The sequence below is a fragment of the Biomphalaria glabrata genome, chromosome 6 (assembly GCF_947242115.1).
Source record: "Biomphalaria glabrata chromosome 6, xgBioGlab47.1, whole genome shotgun sequence".
Classification (NCBI taxonomy): Eukaryota; Metazoa; Mollusca; class Gastropoda; family Planorbidae; genus Biomphalaria; species Biomphalaria glabrata.
In genome coordinates this window covers 13,178,199-13,202,070 of record NC_074716.1, presented here as the reverse complement: position 1 = coordinate 13,202,070, position 23,872 = coordinate 13,178,199, and the positions used below count along the sequence as shown (strand labels likewise).

At 35.7% G+C, this 23,872-nt stretch overlaps 1 protein-coding gene across 4 annotated transcripts in view; it reads left to right on the top strand.

The window, feature by feature from the left end:
- Positions 1 to 22,495, top strand: part of LOC106052142 (excitatory amino acid transporter-like) — an 83,444-nt gene extending 60,949 nt beyond the window's left edge. For all 4 annotated transcript variants that reach the window (XM_056034141.1, XM_056034143.1, XM_056034140.1 and 1 more), the window contains 9 exons: positions 10,996 to 11,150; positions 12,365 to 12,563; positions 14,844 to 15,051; positions 16,095 to 16,357; positions 18,224 to 18,350; positions 18,868 to 19,101; positions 19,510 to 19,704; positions 20,434 to 20,568; positions 22,234 to 22,495. In XM_056034141.1, coding sequence (XP_055890116.1) covers positions 11,037 to 11,150; positions 12,365 to 12,563; positions 14,844 to 15,051; positions 16,095 to 16,357; positions 18,224 to 18,350; positions 18,868 to 19,101; positions 19,510 to 19,704; positions 20,434 to 20,568; positions 22,234 to 22,426 — 1,668 coding nt within the window. In that variant the 5' untranslated portion in view covers positions 10,996 to 11,036 and the 3' untranslated portion in view covers positions 22,427 to 22,495. The remainder of the gene's footprint in view (positions 1 to 10,995; positions 11,151 to 12,364; positions 12,564 to 14,843; positions 15,052 to 16,094; positions 16,358 to 18,223; positions 18,351 to 18,867; positions 19,102 to 19,509; positions 19,705 to 20,433; positions 20,569 to 22,233) is intronic.
- Positions 22,496 to 23,872: the final 1,377 nt, after the last annotated feature.

Genomic DNA, 23,872 nt, shown 5'->3' with positions numbered 1-23,872 from the left:
GCAGCTGGCTGTGTCCTGGCTTGAGGTTCTGCAGCTGGAGGTGGTGCTCTAGCGGATAGAGGGACGCCGGTGATATAGTTCTTGTGGAGTCTCAATCCCCAAAATCTAATATCTGTAGTGGGCACAGTAGGGCGGGTGGCCGGCTACCGTGGGCACAAAGTTACTGCGGGCAGAGCTGATCTGCCGTGGGCAGCGTAGTTGACAGGATATGTCCAGTGAGTTGCAGAGGGTTGGCGTAGCTATGACGTCTCACACAGATCTGAATCTATAGGGACGTCGCACCTAATAGCTTGACAGGTGGGCTGTCGAATAGGCGGGCAAGGCCGATAGCGCCAAGTAGTAGAGTTGAGTAGTGTCGTGGAGACACTGAACAGCAAATGGCAAATAGTTGAGTAGTGTCGAGTAGACACTAAGCGGCAAATAGGCAGACACCTGAGGGAGGCTGCGGATAAATAAAGACAAGTTAGGACATGTCTCTCATACATCTTATCGATGCCCTCGACTGAGGTGCATTCGTCAGATTGGTAAAATTGCTTTTGAGCACAAAAGGGCAGATGATGACAAATGGGATTTGGAATAATAGATGGCTGATAGTAGCAATATAAAATGTACATAAAAGGGAAAGTAATAATATAAAATGTACATAAAAGGGAAAGTAATAATATAAAAATGTACATAAAAGGGGAAATAATAATCTCAAATAAACAACACAGGTGGATAGAGAAAGAGAGGGGGGGTGGGCGGTGGTCAGCGACCCAGATGGTTTGTTTACATATGACCGTAGGTCGAGAACAATGAAGCGTGCTTGAATGGAGAGGGTGTCCCTTCAAGCGTTGCAACTCTCCTTAGAGTAAAATGAGTACAGGGGAGACAATTCACTACAGGGGAGATAACTCGTATCTCTTTTCTAGACGCAGTATTAGTGCGCTAGTAAAATTATCACGGTTGTCAGCCGAGATAAAGAAAATAAAATAAGATGTACAAATATATACATGGCTGCACCAACGATCAATTGAGCAACGTAGCATTAATAGATTAATGCAATACATAAAATATACATTAGACATGTTTATGTTCTCTACTTACGCCAGTGAGAAATACACAATGCACTAATTTAATACAAATGAAATAAGCAAAATACACATGATAATATCCAGTGGAAATAGCACAAAAGTAATTAAGATGGAACTTGTGATTAAGTTCAGCTTACCACCAGGTATTCCTCTAGGAGAAAGAATGTATGAAGTAGTCCAGACTCGATTGCTCAGATATAATGAGAAAGGAGAGAGGGTCTGACTCGATTTAATTTACCTTATATACATGCCTGGAGAATGTGGGCGGACACAGGAAATGTCCTAGGCTTAAGGATTATCTCACACGTGGGTGGATTTGACTCGAGGTGGGAGACGCACCTTGGAATATCACGCGGTGTGTTGACCAGAGTAATCTCCTAGATCAAAGAGAGACGTGGGAGAAAGGGGGGGGGGAGAAAGATTGGTTTGCATTCAAACCAAGGTGGTGTCAACCGCGACCGTCCTTCAGACATCCGGCGGGTAAGACAAAAGAGATTGTGTGTTTACCTTTCCCCGATCAAGGGCAGATAAATGAAAGGACGCGCCTTAGCCATCTCCAATGTGGTCAACTAAGTCTAGCCTGGAGAGGAAAAGGTGGCGCGGGTGGAGAATTTAGGGGTAGGATGGGGAAATAATTAAAATAAAATAAATAAATAATGAAAAATACTAATTAATGCTGTGATAAATTTGAGTGACTCTGACAGCGAGTTTTTGACTTGTCACACATGTACTTGCAGGTTGTAAACGTTGTCCGTGTTGAAAACGATGCACTGTCTATAGATGTTGTCGCCTTTATAGTTTGAAGACGACTTTATAAATATGCCTAGAGTGCATCCAATTTTAAGCAACAAAACATTCTTCGCCTCCACAAAGAGATATTGATTTAATTATTAGGCGTTTGTTTGGAAAGAAAAATATATAAGACACATTGTCATTGAAGAACGCCTTGTGGATTCATTAAGTATTAGTGATCTATTAGATGTGAGATTTCGCTATAGTGTTGGTTGCATGGAAGAGTAGAATAACAATATCTATGTCATAATGTTCTTCAGAGAGTTAGTCAGCCATTATGTATTAGGTTTTTACTTGTTAACTTTTACTTTCATAGAGTGTCAGACACGAGCTTCGTTGATACGTGTAGAAACTGTTTGACTTGAATAGTATAGCTGACAAGTGTAATGACGTTATGAATTGAAAGAGTCATAACTGAATTGATTATCTTGACATTATGAATTGTAAGGAACCATAACTGAGTTGAGTGTCATAACATTACGAATAGTAGTCGTAACTGAATTTGTTGTATTTTTTTTTTTACTGGCTGTACGTGAAAGATAATAGTGACATTGTATGTGAATGTAAAGTTGAAGAGAGACAGAGAGAGTGCAAAGGTTGGTTGTATTTTGGTGAGAAATGTGAACACTTTTTAGTCTTGTCAGATATTGAAAAGAACATGAGGAGGATATAGCACGAGAATGAAAGAGATGGGAGGAGGGGGGAGGGACAACGAGAAAAGTGAATGAGTGAAAGAAACAAAAAAGAGAAGAAAAATGAGCGATTGAAAGGACGCGCTAGAGAGAAAATATCTAAGAGTACATTTCGTTAGCGTACAGCTTCTTTGTTCTTCAACATGGCGAACTGAGCGCTTGGCGTCCTTTTTCTTTCTTTGGTCTAAGTAGTCCACTGAGATTCGATCACATACCTTTTCGTCTCTTCTTCCAGAGCCTACATCTGTATCTAATTGTTTTCTTACACATCTTATACACGCAGGCGCGCACACATTTCATGGACATACTCACTCAAAAACTCCCTGCTGAGTTAACTCAGGCGTGATCACATACCATTTGGCTTCTGTACAAATTAGCGTCTTTGAATTTTGTTCTAGAGTAACTTATTTTGTACAAAGGAAGAAAACGTTCTGCTCCTCTCAACAGCCTCTGGCCTCTCCCTTTCCCTCCCAATACTCGAGTACAAGATTAGTTTTGTTCCACCTGACGATGAAACTACTGACTTCAAAGAGCTAAATGATGCTCAGCCAGATGTTGTAGGGAGGAGTTTGTATGACTTTTGGGAGTACAACTATTTTGGTAGTGAGAGACGAAACCGCATAGTGACTCCAAGATTTCCGATAGGTTGTTAGAAAGTGAGTACAGGACAATCTACTACAAGCAAACAATTCAGTGAAGGGATGGTACCATGCATTTCAGCTGTCTATTGACAATGTCTACACACGTTTATCTCTCACTTCTTCAGAGAACACTGAAAGCAAGATTCTGGGGTACAATGCTGGAGAACGAAGTAAAACTGTAAGCAATATAAAGTACCTTCAACTTAACAGACGACTTGCAGCTATAATGCCAATGTACGGAAACAAGACACTGATGGAGTTTCTACGTGGCATTGCATACAATTTAACTTTGTGAAAGTTTGTATGTGTGTGTATGTGTCTGTGTGTGAATCTGAAAAGTATGAAAGTATCTTTGCGTGTTTTTGAAGTGCACTTTTGGAATTTAAATAAATGCTATATTTTGAAATTCTTCATTTTGGCTTACTACAATTCTAGCCCATGGTTTGCATTGTTGCATATAATTATATTTTAAGATATCTAAAACATTTCTTACTAAATGACTGAAAAATATTTTGTCGGCGTCATATTATTTACGCTGTCGGGAAACCTTACGAAGGTTCTGTAAGCATTAAAGGAAGAAAAACAAAACAAACTTGCGGACGAGATAGAAAGCACTTTGATGAGCACATCACTGATGTCTGTGAACAGTAAACTCTGGATTTGTTTTTTATTGACGTATTTTAACCGAATTTTTTGATGTCGTTGATTCTCAGTATCTTGACTTCATGCACACAAAGATATCGTTAATGTCCACAAATTTATTTCAAGAGCAAATGACAAAAGAGCTCTCGAAGGCTGCCTCGCTTCTAGTTACAATGTATACTGATGATATTACAAAGAATGAATGACGTCGTTTCATCTTGTAAGTAGGACTTGACTTTTTCGTTTTCGCTAAAGATGTGAGCAAAGTTATTTGGAAGCAAACATTTCAAGGCGATGCTACAAAATTTTCTTTAGTCAGAACGGATACGTGTGTGCCGAGTAAGTAGCAAGGTAGCAGCGTCTTTTTACATGAACAGAACATCCCCGCTACAAGGCGTCTTGCTAAACAGGAGGATGAGCTTAATTCTCTACCAACTGGAAGTAAGGGAATGTCTTTCACTTGTCAGTATCGGCCTGTCCCAGCGCATACTGGTGCATACTGATTTGCAAGACAGAAGGAGGCATACATTTATGCAGCAATAATGTTCAGTTCATATTTCAAGGATATGAACGTCCATTTTAGGTTTGTTCATATCAGTTCAGTCACAGAGCTGATGACGGGCGGATTGTTTTCTTAAAATTGCTTTTTTTTTTTCAATGTTCAAAATTTAAATCGGCCAAACCACATTTCTAAGACTCAACAAAGTCAAGTGTTGCCTTAGCAACGCCTCCCCCCCCCTTCTCTGTGTACACTGATCGCCCAATCTATGGCATTGATCACGTGGTTAGGCTACTCATTGTTTATAGAGCTCTACTTTTGGTGGGCTATCAGACGGACGAGCGGTAAGTGGCATTCATTTTAGTGAAGCACGAGCAGGCTTGAACTTCAAAAAAGTAGAAACGAAATTCACACAACGAAATAAAAAAAAAAAAAAACATTCGTGGCTAAATGTTATTGGTGCTGGCGTATTGACCAGTACATGTTTTTCAAATTTGACCTCTCGGGTCTGCCTCCTATTTATTCAATCTATCGCGTTTAGTGCCTTTGTGTTCTTTTGTGACATTAAAGAAACAAAAAGCAAAGTTCACGTAAAATAGTTAGTTTACTGACATGGTCATTTGTTGCACGAAGCAGCTAAAAAAAACCCACTTTCATTGGATCTTTTTTATGGTTTAGCGCAAGATAGCTCATCTAATATCACAGAACACATATTTGAATTAAAGCTTTAAATTATTTTTACAAAGCTTATATCAGCTCACTCTGTCTGTCTGTCTGTCTGTCTGTCAGGTAAAAAGTTTAACGTGTTATATTGTTTAGTGTTTACCTCACCACCTCACCTCACCCTTAGTCTGTTGGACCGTCGGGGCACCACACAAGATTTGTCAACTGTCTTTCTCTATTCCTTTCTGTCTTTTGCCTTGGATAGAACCTCTTCCAACGGCAGGCCCGTCCATTTGTTTATGTTGTCTTCCCATCGCTTTCTCCGTCTGCCTCTTCTTTTTTCCTGGTACTGTTCCCTGAAGGGAGGTCTTTGCCCCGAACACCTTGTAATATGTTTAGGGTTATGTGTCAGAAATTAAATTATCGGTCATGAGTGAGTGACATGAGGTCAAAATGGAGACGCTTCTAATAGAGGGACACATTGACTGACTCAAATTGGAGACGCTTCTAATAGAGGGACACATCGACTGACTTTGATTTAAAGGCTTGAATTTCCTTGGTCCTTTGGTCTCAGCAACTCTGTCTTTTATGTCCAGTCAAGTTTATCTACAAATATATTGACAAAACTAGCTTCACACTTGTTGTGTTTATTAAAAATAATTGCAATTTAGACTGCCGAATTTTCTTGGCAACGAAAGAAAACTTTACAACCTACAATGAACTCTGCCACCAAAAAAAAAAGTCTAGTTTCAAGTTACATGTGTTTGTAAAATTCAAGGTTGAAAATCCGTGTCACTGTTTTTTATTTTTTTTTATTAAAGAGCTACTCTATTTTGTTGTGTTCTCCCGAAGTAAAGCAACCCTGTCATCAGCAGCCAATTGGGCAAGTCTAGCTTTCAACTAGCCGGAAGTTGATGGTATCGTCAGCAGCGGGGCGCTTCAATTGGCCTCTAATGCACTGAAAATCCCAACCGAGACATAGCCTTTCGAGAAGGCGGGTCACCTTTGATAAGGTCAGGGGTTACTGCAACAACGTAACTGGCTCTGATGGGAGCCAGCATTCCGACGTCATTAAAGATGGCGTACTACCAAAACTAGAAATCGGTGCTGATGTAATTTTGGTTCTGAGAGTGTTTCAAACCTAGCGCAAAATGTGCCGGTGTGTTTGATGGGGTAAATTTTTTTCTGTGTTGTGTGAAGCTACCATGGGTTATTATCGGGCTATGTTGCTATCGTGTAACACTATCATGGGTTATTATCGGGTTATGTTGCTATCGTGTAACACTATCATGGGTTATTATCGGGTTATGTTGCTATCGTGTAATACTATCATGGGTTATTATCGGGTTATGTTGTAATCGTGTAATACTATCATGGGTTATTATCGGGTTATGTTGTAATCGTGTAATACTATCATGGGTTATTATCGGGTTATGTTGCTATCGTGTAATACTATCATGGGTTATTATCGGGTTATGTTGTAATCGTGTAATACTATCATGGGTTATTATCGGGTTATGTTGTAATCGTGTAATACTATCATGGGTTATTATCGGGTTATGTTGCTATCGTGTAATACTATCATGGGTTATTATCGGGTTATGTTGTAATCGTGTAATACTATCATGGGTTATTATCGGGTTATGTTGTAATCGTGTAATACTATCATGGGTTATTATCGGGTTATGTTGCTATCGTGTAATACTATCATGGGTTATTATCGGGTTATGTTGTAATCGTGTAAGCCAACCAAAGAATGTTAGCCCTTGAAGGAGAACAAATAACCAATCACTTTGCTTCTCTCTGAAACTCTCTTCCTTCCACTTTTCACTCTGCAGCTGTTTCTCTCTTTCTCACTCTTCACTCCCTCTCTCTCTCTCTCTCTCTCTCTCTCTCTTTCTCTCTCTCTCTCTTTCTGTCTCTTTTATTTCTCTCTTTCTCTCTCTTTCTTTCTCTCTCGGCTTGATCTGGGCATCAATCTCTTAGTTCGTGTTTTGATTTCAACTTGTATACCTGTTAAATAAAATGTAAGTACGAAAACATTTTTTTTTTCAGAATCGTACAGCGTAAAATCTGCACACACACACACTTCTCTCCCAATCTCTCACTGAAGTGTAGACACTTTGAAACGAACCTGAAGAAATTTGTTACTTATAAACTGCTAACTTCACTTTACGAACTCGTTTTTTTATCACGTGGTGCCTGAAGAGAATCGTCAGGAGACATCCAACTGAGTTTCTTATGTAAATAGTGCAGTTGCTTTTTAACAACATAGATATTTAGAAGCATTGCCGTAGAGATAACTAGATTCTGTGCACGAAGCATTACATGGGTCTGTGGGTCTACCCTCTAGATCTGTGGGTCTACCCTCTTGGTCTGTGGGTCTACCCTCTAGGTCTGTGGGTCTACCCTCTAGGTCTGTGGGTCTACCCTCTAGGTCTCTGGGTCTACCCTCTAGATCTGTGGCCCATGGTCTGTGGGTCTACTACAAAGGACCAATATATTTGCACGTTCAACACATGTCACAGGTTTACTAGAGCTGGGGGCCTTCTAGAAGCTTAAAAAAAATTGCAACTTGACTTAATCCTGTGCACTCCCAGGGGAGCATTGAGCCATAACCACACTTCTCCACCGAACTCGGTTCTGAGCAGCTTTCTTCACCTGCTCCGATGTCATTCCAGTACCCTCAGCTTCACTGATGACTGACCTCTTCCAGGTTTGCTTGGGCCTGCCCACTTTCCTCTTTCCTTGTGGGTTCCAGTCAAGTGCCTGCCTTGCAACATTGGTAGCTGGTTTTCGCAGGATGTGTTCTATCCAGCTCTACTTTCGCTTTAAAAAAATATTTTACAAAATATAAAAAATTGCAAGGCATTAACACAAAATGTTTATAATTCGACTAATTTTGAAACGAGAAGATTTGTATTTCTATTTCTGATCATGAGGTAAATCAGCGTTGTTTTTTTTTTGTTTTTGTTTTTGTTGGGTGGGGGGGGGGTTGAAGTTCAACTGGGTTCTTCTCTTCTTCAAATCTGGAATTATTTTCTAACAAGCAGTGTTTTTATTTTATTTCGTTTATTTATCACTGAAGCTTTTTAAAAAGATGGCCCATTGTCCTAAATGGAAACTCTGCCCTGTCGAATTCCCGCCCATCAAAGACGACATCTACACGGATAGGCTTTTCCGGACAAGATAAGCCAATAGATCTAATGGAAGAAATTCAGAAAAAAAACAACATTTGACTCTAACACAACACCCACGTTCGAAAGTGGAATAGAGTTGCTATAACAATATACTTAATAGCCAAACATACAGAGCCTATGTATTCTTCTAATAGTCTAAAATAAAAGTCTTGTAAAAAAAAAAAACATACATTAAAATGATTAGAGATAAAAACTCTTTTCAAGTCTATCTGTAAGGATGGTCCGTAAGTGGCGGGACAGTCATTAATAACATTTATTTCGATTTATACATAGACCTACTGTAATATAGGCCTGCAATTAATTTACTAACACATTCAGTATTGGGCTACATCGAGAATTTGAGTTAATTGCGGAATATAACACAAAAGTTATTACATTTTATCCACTTAGGTGCTCAAACTGATTCCGATACACCTTGCCGGATTTAAGAAACTGGAGGCCTAAGGGCAGGTATTTTTTGTGGAAGCCCCTAAACTTTTTCAAAGCTTTCATAAAAATACACGTATTAATGATAGTTATATCCAAAGAGATTATAATTACTTTGTACATGAAAACTTGATTGCAATTTCACTGCATTCCCACTGGCTCGGTTGCTCTGTGCTGTAAAGGTAGCAGTTGATCGCTTGTTTAATTTAACATGAAAATACATTGCAATGTTGTAGGGTGGCATTGACATAAAGAGTTCCGTTGACTGGCTTTTCTAAATAGTTTTGAAAGCTCTACGCATTGCAAATTGTATCTTTTATATATACATATCCTCTTTAGTTGCGAAAGTTTTTATAACTAAACATATAAGGAAATAAACTGGTATTTTGAGGGTTTATAATCTTATGAATGGGATTTTTTATTTCTGGTCGCCTCTGAATCCACCCAGCTCTAATGGGTACCGGTATCTGACATTAGTTGGGGAAAAGTAAAGAAAGACGGTTAATCGTTGTGTTGTCCACGTGACACCCTCATTAACTGTGGGGCACTGAAACAGATGCCCTTTTCATCATCTGCCTCACTGATCACAAGGTCTGAAAGGGAAACTTTGCTCTTTTTTTTAACCATATGAATCTATCTGTTTTCAGTTAGGAAAGTAGGTCGAATTGGGCGGGAAAAAGAATGTTTGCAAAATAAATCAGTGTCAGAAGAAAATGGCTTCCTTTGTACTACTGCAAACTGTGGCCGAGTTCTTTTTTTTTTTTTTAATGTCTGTGCTTATTAAGTATTCGTTAAATTGGTTTATTCTGGCGTGCATTAATGTTCCTATGTAGACTGTCTGTCCACTGTTGACATTAATCAAGTGACAAAGAAATTGTAAATATTTTACTTTGACCTTGGCACGCGACTCTTGTTACGCAGATAAAATTAGCATGAATCAACACGAATGAACAATCATTAATTTCCAACTTTGTGGTTTCCACGCGTTAAACCTTTCGTCGTCTTTATTAACAGTTAAATGCTAAATTGCTAACCTTGGTTTTAGTCACAACTAAAATGTTTTGCCTATATTGTGATAGCGCATCCAAAACCATTTCTCACATGATAGGCCTACTAATCCCGCAAGGTCGTCAAAACAATGACAAACTCCAGCGCTTTCTTCAGATACATAGCAAACATTTGTGTCTTAAACAAAAAACACTAAACACGCATGTCAGTACATTGTCATAGATATCAACGTTGACGTAATACTACTTTATTCATTTCATGTCAATTGATACAAAGATTTGTTCTACGACGTCCAAATATTTGGATATGCCGAGTTTTCGTGACGGAAAATGTATAGCCTACATCAAAAAAAAAGTTTTAGATATTTTTTTTAGCCCATCCTATTATACAAAATACAGATTTACCAAATGAATATCAAAGATTTTTAGAACCAATATTGAAAATTAGCTGCTTGGCCATTTTGTATCCAGATAGAAAAAAACACGTTTGGTATATCAGTAGGCTAATGTAAATCCATAGACATATATTTATAATGTATATAGGCTATGTCTATGTGTAAATCGATGTGTGAATTTTACATTGACCTAAGGGAAACAATTTAAGAATGTATGTCAAAATAGTTATTTTACCAGTTATAGCCCATTAAGCGGTTTGAACCACAGAGTTCCTATTGTAGCTCACTATTCACTATCTACCAGACCTGCTAATTAAACTATTTCTATTCAACCAATTCTGAATTTGTCAATGTGTCATTGGCAAATATTTCTATGCTTCAATAATTGTTTTTATTGTAAATGAGCACAGTGCATTCTCGGAACCGTGGGCTATACTCTATTGTCTTCTATAAGATCAATATAGAGTTTAGAGCATGAAAAAAATTCTTCATGTGACTGACTGCTGCAGACGGTCGTTGACTTGTGGTACCAAACTGCTGGTAGACAACTAAACTGCTGTAGGCATATTATATCTTAGCTTATAAAACTTGAAATAACTTGAACAACATTTTTGTGATTTAAAACATTTACCTTTTATTACATTGTAGACAAAATCAACTTAAGATAAAATGATATCAATGTAGTAGACTTTAGTAATACTATAAAATGGTATTTTGAATAAAATCTAACTCACTACAAAAACACGTTTTTTCAGTCTGGCAATCTGGAGTCGTCTGGTCTACCCAAAACAGCTGACGACAATGCCGCTTATCATGCATCATTCACACTGCATAGCCACCATCCAATCCCTAACTTCTTCTCACGTCAACTTAGAACACACACACACTCCATAACACTGAGGCTGTTATTAACCATACATTTTTTGCGGCTCTACATTCAATAGTCTTTCTCTCTTGCTCCTCAGATCCCCCATCATTCCATAGCAGCAGACGTTGGTGATACAAGATGGCTGAGTCGGGCGCAGGAGAGCCTATGATGTGCTCCACAAACAAGGAGAAGACACCAGGGATGTCCGGAAGAGGGAAGCCTCTGTCAACATGTATTTCTTGTCTGCATGGCGTGAGTACATGTTTTCGACATTCTTGATTGGAGTGTATAAGAAAAACAAAATGGTGCCCTCATCTCGTGCAGAAGCCTAGTAGTAGTAGTATTAGCTTTTACCGTATATGAAGGTTGTGCAGACTTTTCATACATATATACAGTGCTTTTTTTTTTTTTGTGACGGTACGCACCAGTACGGCGTACCGTCACCTTTTTTAGTGGGAAAAAAATTATACTTTACTTAATTTTAATGACGTTTATTATTAATGTATTAGTACGGTAGTTAAAAGTTAGGCAATCCATCACTGAGTACCGGTACCTATTTTTTTTTTTTACAGAAAAAAGCACTGCATATATATATATCATTTTATCTATATATAATCAGCATGCAAAGTATGTCATTGTAATATATTTACTTTTTAAAAGGCAGTTTTGGGTTTTTGGTGGATGTTTTTACAAAGCTTCTATCACCTTACTCTGTCTGTCTGATAACAATTTTGAACACATTATTTCTCCCAAACCCATTCTCAGGTCAAGTCAAAACTTATCACAATTATTTTTTTTACCTAACAAAACTTGAATCAATAAAAAAAAAAACTAACAATTAATTATTGGCAGTTAATTATTTAGTTTGATGTCAAATAAAGGGAAATAACTTTCTATATTATTGATATATAGATGTAAATGTGGAGTTCCTCCCCTTAGATAGTTTTGTTTGTAAAAAAAAAATATTTTTATATTTTGCTTGTTCCAATGATTACTTTAAAATGCAGTTTCGGGGTTGGGATAATGATTGTGGGTCTTTTAGACAGCTTAAGTTCTGAAATATTGCCAGGCAACTGCAAGGGGAGCTAATGCCCTGCACCTAGATGGAGCCCAACAGAGAAAATGTGTATATCTTGTGCATAGTTCTAGGGATTCCTCAATTCTCATTGGTCTGAGGTGCTATATTTAGAATTGATTTCATCACCACCCCTTTAACATACACATACATTGTTGAAATAAAGGGTGAAAGAATCTGACTGTTTGTGTTTGGTGGGAAATTTTACACTAATGAGTGTATACAGCACTCCATCATTGCTCTAACTTTTGTTGCAGTTACACTTGTAGCAGTAATGGTTTCTTATATTTGCATAAATATTAGCTCTTAATTTATAATTCAAAATTATTAAGATTTTTAAGAAATTTTTTTTAATGAAATGTTAATATTCGATTCTGAATATTCTCCACAGACTCGGTCATGGTGCCGAAAAAATCTTCTTTTAGTGCTAACAGTTGCAGGAGTTTTGCTAGGAATCATCTTTGGCTTTGCTCTGCGCCCTGTACAGCCCTCAGTTGATGCCATCATGTTGATCTCTTTCCCTGGAGATGTTTTGATGAGGATGTTGAAGATGTTGATTGTGCCTCTCATTATAAGTAGCATGATCACAGGTGACGGCAACATTTAAATCTGAACATTCGTTTTAATTATTGACTTACTGTCAATGATATTAATATGATTAAAAACAAACACTGGGCACGGCCGGCTTTAGATAATTGAAAGCCCTAGGCAAAGTGGATTTGTTGGCCTTAATGAAATTTTAAAAAATTAAAAAGAAACAGAAAAAATAAAATTAACCAATTTATTAAAAACCTGCCAGTGTCTCTATCTAAATTGACAAATAACTGAAATTCCAAAATTAGAGACAGAGTTGGACTAGTAAACATAGAGTCATAGTGCTCTACTATGTTTGAGATCTTATCCAAGTTTCAATACTTTTTCTCTAAATTTTTATAGCCCTGTGCAAGGCCTCCACCATTAGGAGGCCCTAGGTAGTTGCCTAATTTGCTTATACCTAAGGCCAGCTTTGCACTAGAACTATGTTTGTGCTGTATCCTTATTGTAAGATATTTATCATGATATCATCTAAGTTTAAAGCCAAAATTAATACAAGGGGCATTACTCATATAGACAAGGAAAAAAAACTCTTGTAATAAATGTAGGCTACATATATCAATACTTCACGTTTTTGCTGGTAAGGGCAGGTAATGTAAATCTGTTCATTGGTCAATGACAAACGTAGCTGCTATGTGAATCATTCTCCCTATCAGATGTTATGTTGAAGACACTTTTTGTTAATGATGAGCTTAATCTTCATTTCTGTTTATCTAATGATGATTGTGGGGCTAATCTTAACCCTGAAAAGCTAGCATATGTATAATGGCCCTGATGGTTGGGTTGTATTGAATTAAACAGGGGCGGCCTTAGCAGTGCGTTGGGCCCTGGGCGCTTCATGTGCAGCGTAGACAATATATATATATATATATATATACTGTACCACATCACGCTAATGGGCTTATCCGTCTCCAACGCTGTAACAACAAAAATACATATGTCTGCCTCTAGGCTGTGGGCCTTATTTTTGCTACAAAACATAGAACATGACATAGCTACATTATGTAAGTACATTAAATACTGTATAGTAATTGCTCTTCATTAACAGAAACAAATAAAAAAGAAAACACTCATGCACTACTAATATTATGTCTCCTCTCTCTCTCTAAAATTGAAGCCAATTGGACATTCTATAAGAACAAAGCATGCTATAAGAGCTATAGTGGTCCCTACACTTTTGCAGACCACAGGTTTTCAAAAATTTAATTTTTAAAAAACGTAATCCCGCATTTTGTTTTGTTTTTTAACATGGTGGCACAGATTTTCCCACAACCGCACGATGTCCATGCACAATAGCCTATTGAAAAAAACAAGCACATCAACTGGTTCAATACAGGCTAGGTTACAGTAACAAATAAGGAATCCTTCTCATACACCCTCAACCCTTTTTTTCCATTGCAGACTAAATTAACAGTATATTTAATGTATACTTATCTATTTTTTTTAAACTGTAATGCGACATAACAGTGCTGTATGACACGTTTAAAAATTACTACACATATAATGAGTTTTTAAAAGGAACAGCATGTAAAAGTTATTAATGAAATGGGAAATGGTTATCTAGAGGTTTTAAGTGTTTGGGGATGTCCTGTGATACTGATCATATCTGAAAATAGTGTGCGTATTTGAAATTAAATACTGTGAAAATCTGACCTTCACATGCGTCTTAGAATGTATCACCAGCTAAAGTCAAGAAAACACTGTATATTTGTTTATTAATTTTCATTTTTAAACAAAATCAATTTTTCAAAAGTTGCATTTATGTTACTACAAGTGTTATATCCAATGGCTGCCTGGTCGTGTGGTTTGTGCGCTGGACTGTCGTTCGGATTTATCGATGGTCGAGGGTTCAAATCCTGCCCGCTCCCATCCCCCGTCATCCTGTGGGAGGTTTGGACTAGGAAGTAAACTATCTTCAACTCTGAAGGAACATCCGAAACATGTAAAACATTTTAAAACATTTTAAAACAATTTTCATAATTCAAAGAGTAGTTCAAACTTGATCACTACGCATTTTTCAAATAAAATCCAATTGGACGTCAATGTTGATATACGAAATAAACAATTTGGATTGGTTGCTTCCACCTACGTGTTTTTATTGATGCCAAGGTGAACTGTTAAACAATGATAGCCTCTTAGAATCGGCAGGTCATTACATGCTGTCTTTACCGAAACTGAACGGTATTTCAAAACCCAAAATGTATGTTCAGAGCTTAAATTTAGTATGTATTTTCATCATTTATATGATGTTTAATGTTTTTTATATTTGGTTTCAGGTTTGGCTTCACTAGATGCTAAAAACTCTGGCAAGATGGGATTGCGAGCTATAATGTATTATCTCTCTACTACCTTTATAGCCATTATTCTGGGTATCATTCTTGTCTTGAGCATTCACCCAGGCTCTTATGATGGAGGTGTACGTAAGAGGAGCAAAAAAAAGAAGTACACCCCCTCCTCATTGGATGCTTTTCTTGATCTGATCAGGTAATAATCAAGTCATCTGGTCATTATTTATAATCTAGTCAAAATTACCAGTTTAAAAAGTAAATATTCTTTAAAAGTGGGCCGAATAATTCTAAATGACATATAGGCTAGTTAGTTAAAACATGGAAGTAAGGGGAGATAAGTTACAGAGGAGATAGTGCAGAGGGATGTCGTAGAAAGTTACAATAGTTGCCAACTTAAGCTGTGTTTTAATTTTTCTTATCCATGTAATTGAAAACGTTACAATTGTATTTTCAATTAGGAAGATCTAACTGCTAAATAGGATCCTTTTTAGAAATAACACAATAACATTTTTTTAAAGTTATTACCAAAAATTAACTCAAATCACAAAAAAATCAACTGGTCACTTTTAGTATGATTGCAACATTCTACCTGACATTTCAACCATAGTTTTAAAAATGTTATCCCTGAATATTAGGCATTTGTTGTTTTTGTCACCATCAATATCTGACTGAGGCCTTAACTCCCTGGTAAAATAAAATTCTTTTACTATGAAAAATGTAAGTATGTAGTTCCATGAGTTGTGAAAGTGGAATTCTGCAGTTTCAAAACTAAAATCCATTTAATTGTGATAGTATTTTAAATGTACCTCCTCCCTGTTTAAGCATATAAATTATAATTCCTTTCCCACCTCTCTCTCTCTCTCTCTCTCTCTCTCTCTCTCTCTCTCTCTTCTCTCTCTCTCTCTCTCTCTCTCTCTCTCTCTCTCTCTCTCTCTCTCTCTCTCTTAATCATAAGATTTTTTAATTTGTTACTTGGAAAAGGGGGGGGGGGGGGCAAAAGTATTGGATTATAGTTCCAAGACAATTAAATGACATATAGTATTTATCATAACCACAAAAAACCTTTGTAGCAATGACCTCATAAAACAAAAAAGCTTAGAAAAATGTAACCTATGTAGCCTAGCCTATTGATGAATAATAGCTAAAACTAGAAACAATTTGATTGAGCTGGGATTTAATGGGTTAAAATTAGCTAAAATATACAAGGTACTATTTTTTTTAATTGTGTACATCTTGCAGAAATATTTTCCCACCTAACATCATCCAAGCTTGTTTCCAACACACATCCACTGTGTATGAAGTCAGCGCTCCAGAGGAGTTCATCACCACCAATGCCACCGAACTGAACAGCACAGTGGCAACAACCATTACAACCATCATCACCACCACCCAGAAAAGTATCGTGGATCTCTCCACTAACTCAACCAATGAGACCATTATCACAGAGACTGTCACAAAATGGGTCAGAACATATCCAATGTCAGATGGTGTTAATGTGCTAGGTAAACTAAAATGATTTTGCACTAAACTTAAGCCATTAGCCAATTATACTTGGCCATTATTCTGCTAAATTAGCTTTTTTCATGTCTTTAAACTTGTAAGGACCAGAGGTTTTAGTTTTATTTTCAAACATCACCCTGGTAAAAAGTGTTTAATATTAATATAAAGTTTCCCCATTCAGACCTTGTGGTCAATGGGCAGATGATGTTAAGGTCATCTTTTTCTTTGGCCAAAGGTTAATAAAGCAGGGAGACATGTGGCCAGCACAATAACTAACTGCCTTTACTTTTCCCAACTAAAGTCAGGTACCCATTAGAGTTGGGTGGACTTAAGGGTGCCCTAAAAATACAGAAATTCAAAACCCAGCATTTTACCACTCAGCCACCGTGCCCCAAAATATATTGATATACTTGTTTTATTCTTGAAGAAATTTGTCTTACAATTATGCATTACCCATAACACATGACAGAGCATCATGGCGTCACACTGTGAAAACTGGTGCACAAATTGCTGAGGAAAAGAGAACAGCGCTGGCAGAAGAAAAGCGCCAGAGAAGAAAAGTTAGGACAATGACACTAGCTTCAGCTGGAGTAACTTGCCAGGGTGCAGCCAAACATTCTGGGTTCACCAGCCATATGAGAAGGCACAAAACCCCAGTGCAAAGCCCTCAGCTCCCTGGATGACAAAAGTGGTCATCATCGAACCACGTTGGATGAACTATATATATATGCATAACAAAACATTATAATGATAGCAAACAAAATATACTTTTAAACAAATTTTAATCCAACAGAAGTAGAAAAAGCATGTCATGGGAGGGCTGTTGAGGACTTCTTTTAGTAGCCTAAAAACTTGTATTAGCTCTCAGTCTTTTCACAACCCAAGACATACATGTAGAACGCTACCAAAAACAAAACTATTCATTAGCTGGTGCTATCTAAATGCTTGTCAGTTAATTGAAAATACAATAACCATGCATATTGTATTTTCTATACACTATATCTTTGTTTTTCAGTTAATAGGAAGCCTTCAAACAAAAGAAGGAAAGTACTGGTAAAAAACTTTCCACATCTGGTTCGCAGTCAAATTTATAAGTTAAACCTGGAACGATATGGTTTTTTCAAATTCTCTTTTTACATATATATCGTATTAGTCTGTAACTTCCAAAAGAAAATGACTATGTATTAAAAGCCCCTTTTTAAAATGTTGATTCAATTAAACTTCTGCCATCTCCATGCACCCACCAAATGAAGTATGTGATTAATCAATCTTTGGATTGAGCAGACAATTACCTTAAATTAATTGATTTATTTTTAGTTTTATTTGAATTTGAATTGGATGCAATCTTTGTGACTGTGTTAAAAATCCCTACATTTTATATTGACTCATACAAGCTTTATTCACAGTTGATGCACTGATTAATGTTTTAGTGTTAATAATTTACATTCTGTGGTATTTTAGTATTTTATACCTTGATGAATATCTTCCCTTTGCAACTTCTTGTGTGACTAAAATGGCTAATCCTTAATACAGATCCACAGTCTCAGACTTGACATTTGTAATCACCATACCTGCAGTGTTTTCATCCAGTTTACTACTTGTAATGTCTTTACTATATGCTTTCCAGTACCCCTCCTTTATGCTTGCCCTCTATTTAAGCCTGTCATTTGATTTTTTTCTCATATAGATGCTGACATAAATATATCATGTTTTTAATTTCTTTCATTTCTTTAGTAATGCTGACCAGTAAATGTAACATTATATACTGGGGAACCAATTTTTGAAAATGGAATTTGTTTCATAGTTGATACAATGAACCTTTTTTTTTTTAAATCTTTGACTCTGTACGATTCTGAACTCTTCCTCAGGAATCATCACTTTCTGTACAGCCTTTGGTATTCTCATCAGCAACATGGGCCCTAGAGGTCAAATAATGATTGACTTTTTTCAAGTTCTGAATGAAATTATCATGAAAATGGTTACCATGGTAATGTGGTAAGAGACTAACTTTTTCTTATTCTGTTCTGTACTAGAGGCAAGACATTTTTTTTCCCTATTTGACAACTAAAGCAATTTCAAAATTTCTAAGCATTACTCAGACCAAAAAATGATTGGTCCTACATGGTGCTCCTTTTAAACAGCCATCAATGTCAGCTCTAAAATGTTTCTATAACAAGCAGTTGCTTTGTTTCATCTAGCAGTTGAAATGTTTTTGATTTTAATGCAAACATAAGTATTCACTATTCTAGTGGTCAATGAAATATTTTATAATTCATTTATGTTTCAAATAGCTCTTCTAAAAACAAATTAAAATCTTGACAATGGTATATAATTAATTACTCTGGTTTACATAACTACTAGACTTCGGGTAGTATAATAGAAAGTTAAATTAATAATATTCCTACCAGTGAGAAAGAGCCTACAACAAAGCTAAAGTTATCTGCACTATGCTCATTAAAAAATATAGTAATTTTTTCAAAATCACTTTTTGAGATGGTATTATATTTTTCAGGTATTCACCAATAGGTATCATGTTCCTTATCACTGGTAAAATTCTAGAGCTTGATGACCCTGCAAAGGTTGGAGAACAGCTGGGGATGTATATGGTCACCATTCTCCTGGGGTTGACAATACACACATTGATCGTACTGCCAGCAATTTATTTCATTATTGCCCGCAAAAATCCATATCTTATATTTTGGGGAGTAATTCAAGCTTGGGTGACTGCCCTTGGCACAGCTTCTAGGCAAGTGTAACATAAGTATTTTATTTTGTTTCAGATTTATGAACATTATTTCTAAATACAAAGATTGAATTATCTAGCTTATGCATGTCTTTGGGCTAATCTAATTGTTCATGTTAATTAGAAATTTATATTATAATTTAAATTGCTTATTCACTGGCTAATTTAGGCCATCTATTTTATTCTTAAATGACAAATGGAAGAAAAGAGAAATTCTATTTTGTGTTTTATTTTAAGTAAATTAGTTTTATAATGGATTGTTTGAATATGCTATGTTATCAAGTGTCTTTTATGCATTAGTATTTCTTCTAAACTGTAACTTTTGTCACTGATTTTAAATTAAGTCTGTCAGAGAGTTTACTTCACATTTTAGATGTTTACAGTAATTAATCTAAGGCTTCACTTTTCCAGCACAGCCACTTTGCCTGTTACGTTCAGGTGTCTTGAGGAGAACCTTCACATTGACAAGAGGGTGACGCGGTTTGTCCTTCCCATTGGTGCCACCATAAACATGGATGGAACAGCTCTTTATGAAGCTGTGGCCCCAATATTTATTGCACAGATGAATGGCATGGAATTAGGATTTGGACAAATTGTGGCTATCAGGTATAAGAGCTTATTTTCAGCCATTTTCAGATTCATTAAAATTAACAACTAGAGTAAAGCCAACTCCTACTTATTCTTCATTTAACAGCAAAGTTGGATTGTTATGTTAAATAGATGATTTTTTTAAACTAGCATTGAAGCATTATTGTCTTTGAAATAGTATATTTGCTAAATAAAAGCACTTAGGATCTCGCTGAGCTTCAATACGAACAATCAAATGTATTATACTTGGAAAGATGATTCTCAGGCAACAAATCTAAGCTGTGTAAAAGACATACCAATAACTAGATGCATACCTGGATGGCTCATGAGAAATACTGCATTCCTCATTGATCTTCGGACTCAAAGACAAGCATTATTATTATTACATGGATGGCTGCCTGGTTGTGTGGTATGTGGGCCGGACTGTCTTTCTGCCATCTTGATGGTCCCCGCCTCATACACTTATACTGCCAACCCTTGTCATCCTGAGGGAGGTTTGGACTAAGAAGAAGTTTATTTCAGCTTTGAAGGAATATCCGAAACATGCATAACATTTTACGAAAATTGTGTTCAATCTTTTATTGATTTGATTTCAGCAAAATAAAAAAAGTTAATACTTTCAATATTTCACAACATATATCTTTTTATAAAGTTATTACATTGTATTATAATTATCTCTGAATCTATTCTTTATTAATGCTCAACATTTTGAATAAAAGATACTCATTTTTATTTTAATTCAACTAGCCTGACAGCTACTTGTGCTAGTATAGGTGCAGCAGCTATCCCTAGTGCTGGATTGGTGACCATGATCATGGTACTGACATCTGTAGGTATCCCAGCTGATGACATCAGCCTCATTCTGGCAGTTGATTGGTTCTTGTAAGTACATTGTACAATTACTAGCTACTGATTACAATTACTAGCTGGTTGAGTGGTATATGCTTCATGGTCCAAAGCTAGAACTCTACTAGCTTTCTTCCGCTGCCGTCTTGCAGGACAAAATAATCTTCATTTCTGAAGGAATGTAAAAAAAAAATTTTAAAACAAAAACTAATGATTTTTTCAAAACAAATATATTTTTGTATCTCTCTAATTTAAATTGATGCTTGTCAGGTGGGTGTTTTGGGGCTCATCTAGGGCATGATGAACGGGCCCAGGCTTCTCCTCCTGAACAGTGTAGACCAAAGCAAAAAAAAACGCTAGCATATGAACAGCAAAGTAACTTGAACAACGAATAAATGTCATCGAAGATAAGATAAAATTAAAACATCATCGATTAACCAACAATTGTTAAAACAAACAATATTTAATAATACATAATTATAACTTAACAAGGTATTCCCCTAAGTATCAATGTCATGGTGGTGATCATTACATTAATAATTGTTCAAATAACAATAACCCATCTTCTACACACCCACTCCATCTCGGCACCCTACAGAACATCCAAGGGTGAAAGGTGACACTCTTTCCCATAGCCCCAAGCCTAACACCCTGAAACGAAAGAAAATCTAGATCTAGCGATGCTGCTACAATAAAGAACTTTTCATTAACGACACCCGTATCGAAAGATCAGCCTACTTACTAAAACTATGTACTTATGTACCGTTAAAATGGGGAAACAGATAACCAGCTAACAAAAGAAGCTCTCTCTCCACTGTGGAAACTAAAGATGACGTAAACATACACATACACAATATTCTAGACAACAAAACACACCTAATGCAAATTACTTCCTATACACTAAAACACAAATAAATACCAAAAAAAACATCACACGCCGCGCACTTCAATACTTATAAATATTTTTTACTGAGTAGTTGTAATAGCCTACATTTTTACAGTGCTTTTTTGTAAAAAAAGGTGCTGATACTCAGTGATGGATTACCTAACTTGTTACTACTAACAATAAGTAAAAAAAAAAAAATACAAGAAAAGTAGGCCTAATAATTTTTTCCCCACATTGAAAAATGTGCATACTGTCACAAAAAAAAGCACTGCATATTTAATGAAAATTACAGGCTTATACTATACTGAAGGATATTAACTTTTATAATTGCTATAAAGGGAATGCTAATTATCTTACAGTGGTGAAAAAAGATTTAATAATCGAAGTAAGTCAAATGCTATGCAATTTTGATGCTGGTATTAAGTCACAAGTTATGAAATTCAATAGTTGCTTCAAAAGTTATGCAACACTACATTAAATTATGCCAAGGTCATCATTATGACAATTTAAACAATACCTGGTAGTTTTATCAAGTAACCTCTGTTAAAATTTATTATTGTAGCTATTCATATCTAACACTAAAATTTGAAAATCTGTTTGCAGCTGTAAATAAGTTCCTTTTTCTTATTCGCTTGAAATCTAAAACAAACAAAAAAAACATTTGACTCTTTACAAATATTTTACTTTAACCAAATTCTATACAATTATTTATGAGTCATCAGTTTTGGTTTAGATTAATATAACTGTGTGCATTTCAATAGGAGTCATTGCTTTTAAGATTTTTTTATAATGGATTTTATTTTTTAATTCTTTAGGGATCGCTTCCGTACATCAACCAATGTACTCGGAGACAGCTATGGAGCTTGCGTGGTGGAACACTTATCCCAAAAAGAACTTCAGCTGGATCCTCATGTTATTGATGATGGACCTGGATTAGACCTTCATGAAAATCAGAAAAGAAAATCTTTGACTAACAGCCAAAAAGGTGGCATAGAAGATCAACTTTAAGTGCTTTGTTCTACTCATAATTTCAGGATGAATGAAAAAAAAAAAGAATTACTATTTGATACTAAAATTGAGCATAAAAACTGGATTTAATTTTATAAATTTTATGCTATTTTTTAATTGAATTCTATTTTAACCTGTGTGGTTTTGGACTTTTCTGCCAAGATCTTAGGGCATTTATTCATGTACAGTATTTCTTCATTGTTCTTATTTTTAATATACTTTTTAGTCATTGATTAGAAATACTAAATACTTAGAAGTATTTTCTTGAAGTCCAAAACTTTTTTATATTTACAAAATTTTATTTTTATTTGAAATTCTTTATATTTACTTTTTCATTAAAAAGTCTTTTTTACCTACAAATGGGACAAAATAAATAAATAAATATATATATATTGATTGACCTGGCTAAATGTTCATGGTTGTGTAATTTCATTGGTGCTGCATAGATTAATATTTTATAGCAGTTTATTTGATTTGAAGCAAACAAAATTAAAATTGTACATACTGATTTGATTTGGAAAAAAAAATTGACTGACATTTTAAGGAAACAATTCTAGACCAGTTTATGCTTTGGAACATTGACGACACTTTACCTCATCATTTTTGTGTTGAAAATTAATTTCACAATTGTTAAGTTGCTAATAAAGGCCATACTTTACTAAGTTGCTAATAAAGGCCATACTTTACTAAGTTGATAATCAAGGCCATACTTTACTAAGTTGATAATCAAGGCCATACTTTACTAAGTTGATAATCAAGGCCATACTTGATGAGCTGGTAATCAAGACAATACCTTACTAAAAAGGTAATCAAAGCCATGCGTAGGACGTAATCATCTTCTTTTTTGAAGTAACGTCTGTATTATATAAGAAGATAAGATCTACTTCCAAGTTGGGTTTTATTTATATCTAGGAGACATAATATTTCATCATCATTTATTCATTATTCCCTTCTTTCTGATATTTCAATTACATGATCATTATTTTTGTCATTTTTCAGCAAATGTATTTTGTTTGAAAGTTTATTGTGCCATAATACCAGTGAGCATGAAATATCACGTCTACATTGAAGAGCACCAACAATAATATACTTTATTTAAAATGATTTCATATGTGCTATATTTGACTTTTGTAGTTTTCATGAAAGGACATGAAGACATCTGTATGCTTACATCATGATAAGTGAATCTGCAGGTGTTTTTTTTAGGCAATGGGAGAATCTATAGGTAATGGGACTTTATATAGGCATATATATATAATATATATATTATAAAGATAAAGACATTAACAACAGGATAGCCAAAGCAATGGGTACCATGTCAAGGTAGCAGAAAAGAGTGTGGGACAACATATTGCTGACTAACAATACTAAAGCCTTAGTCTGCCGGACCTGTGTGATGAGCACTTTGCAATATGGAAGTGAAACATGGTCAACCTAATCATGGCA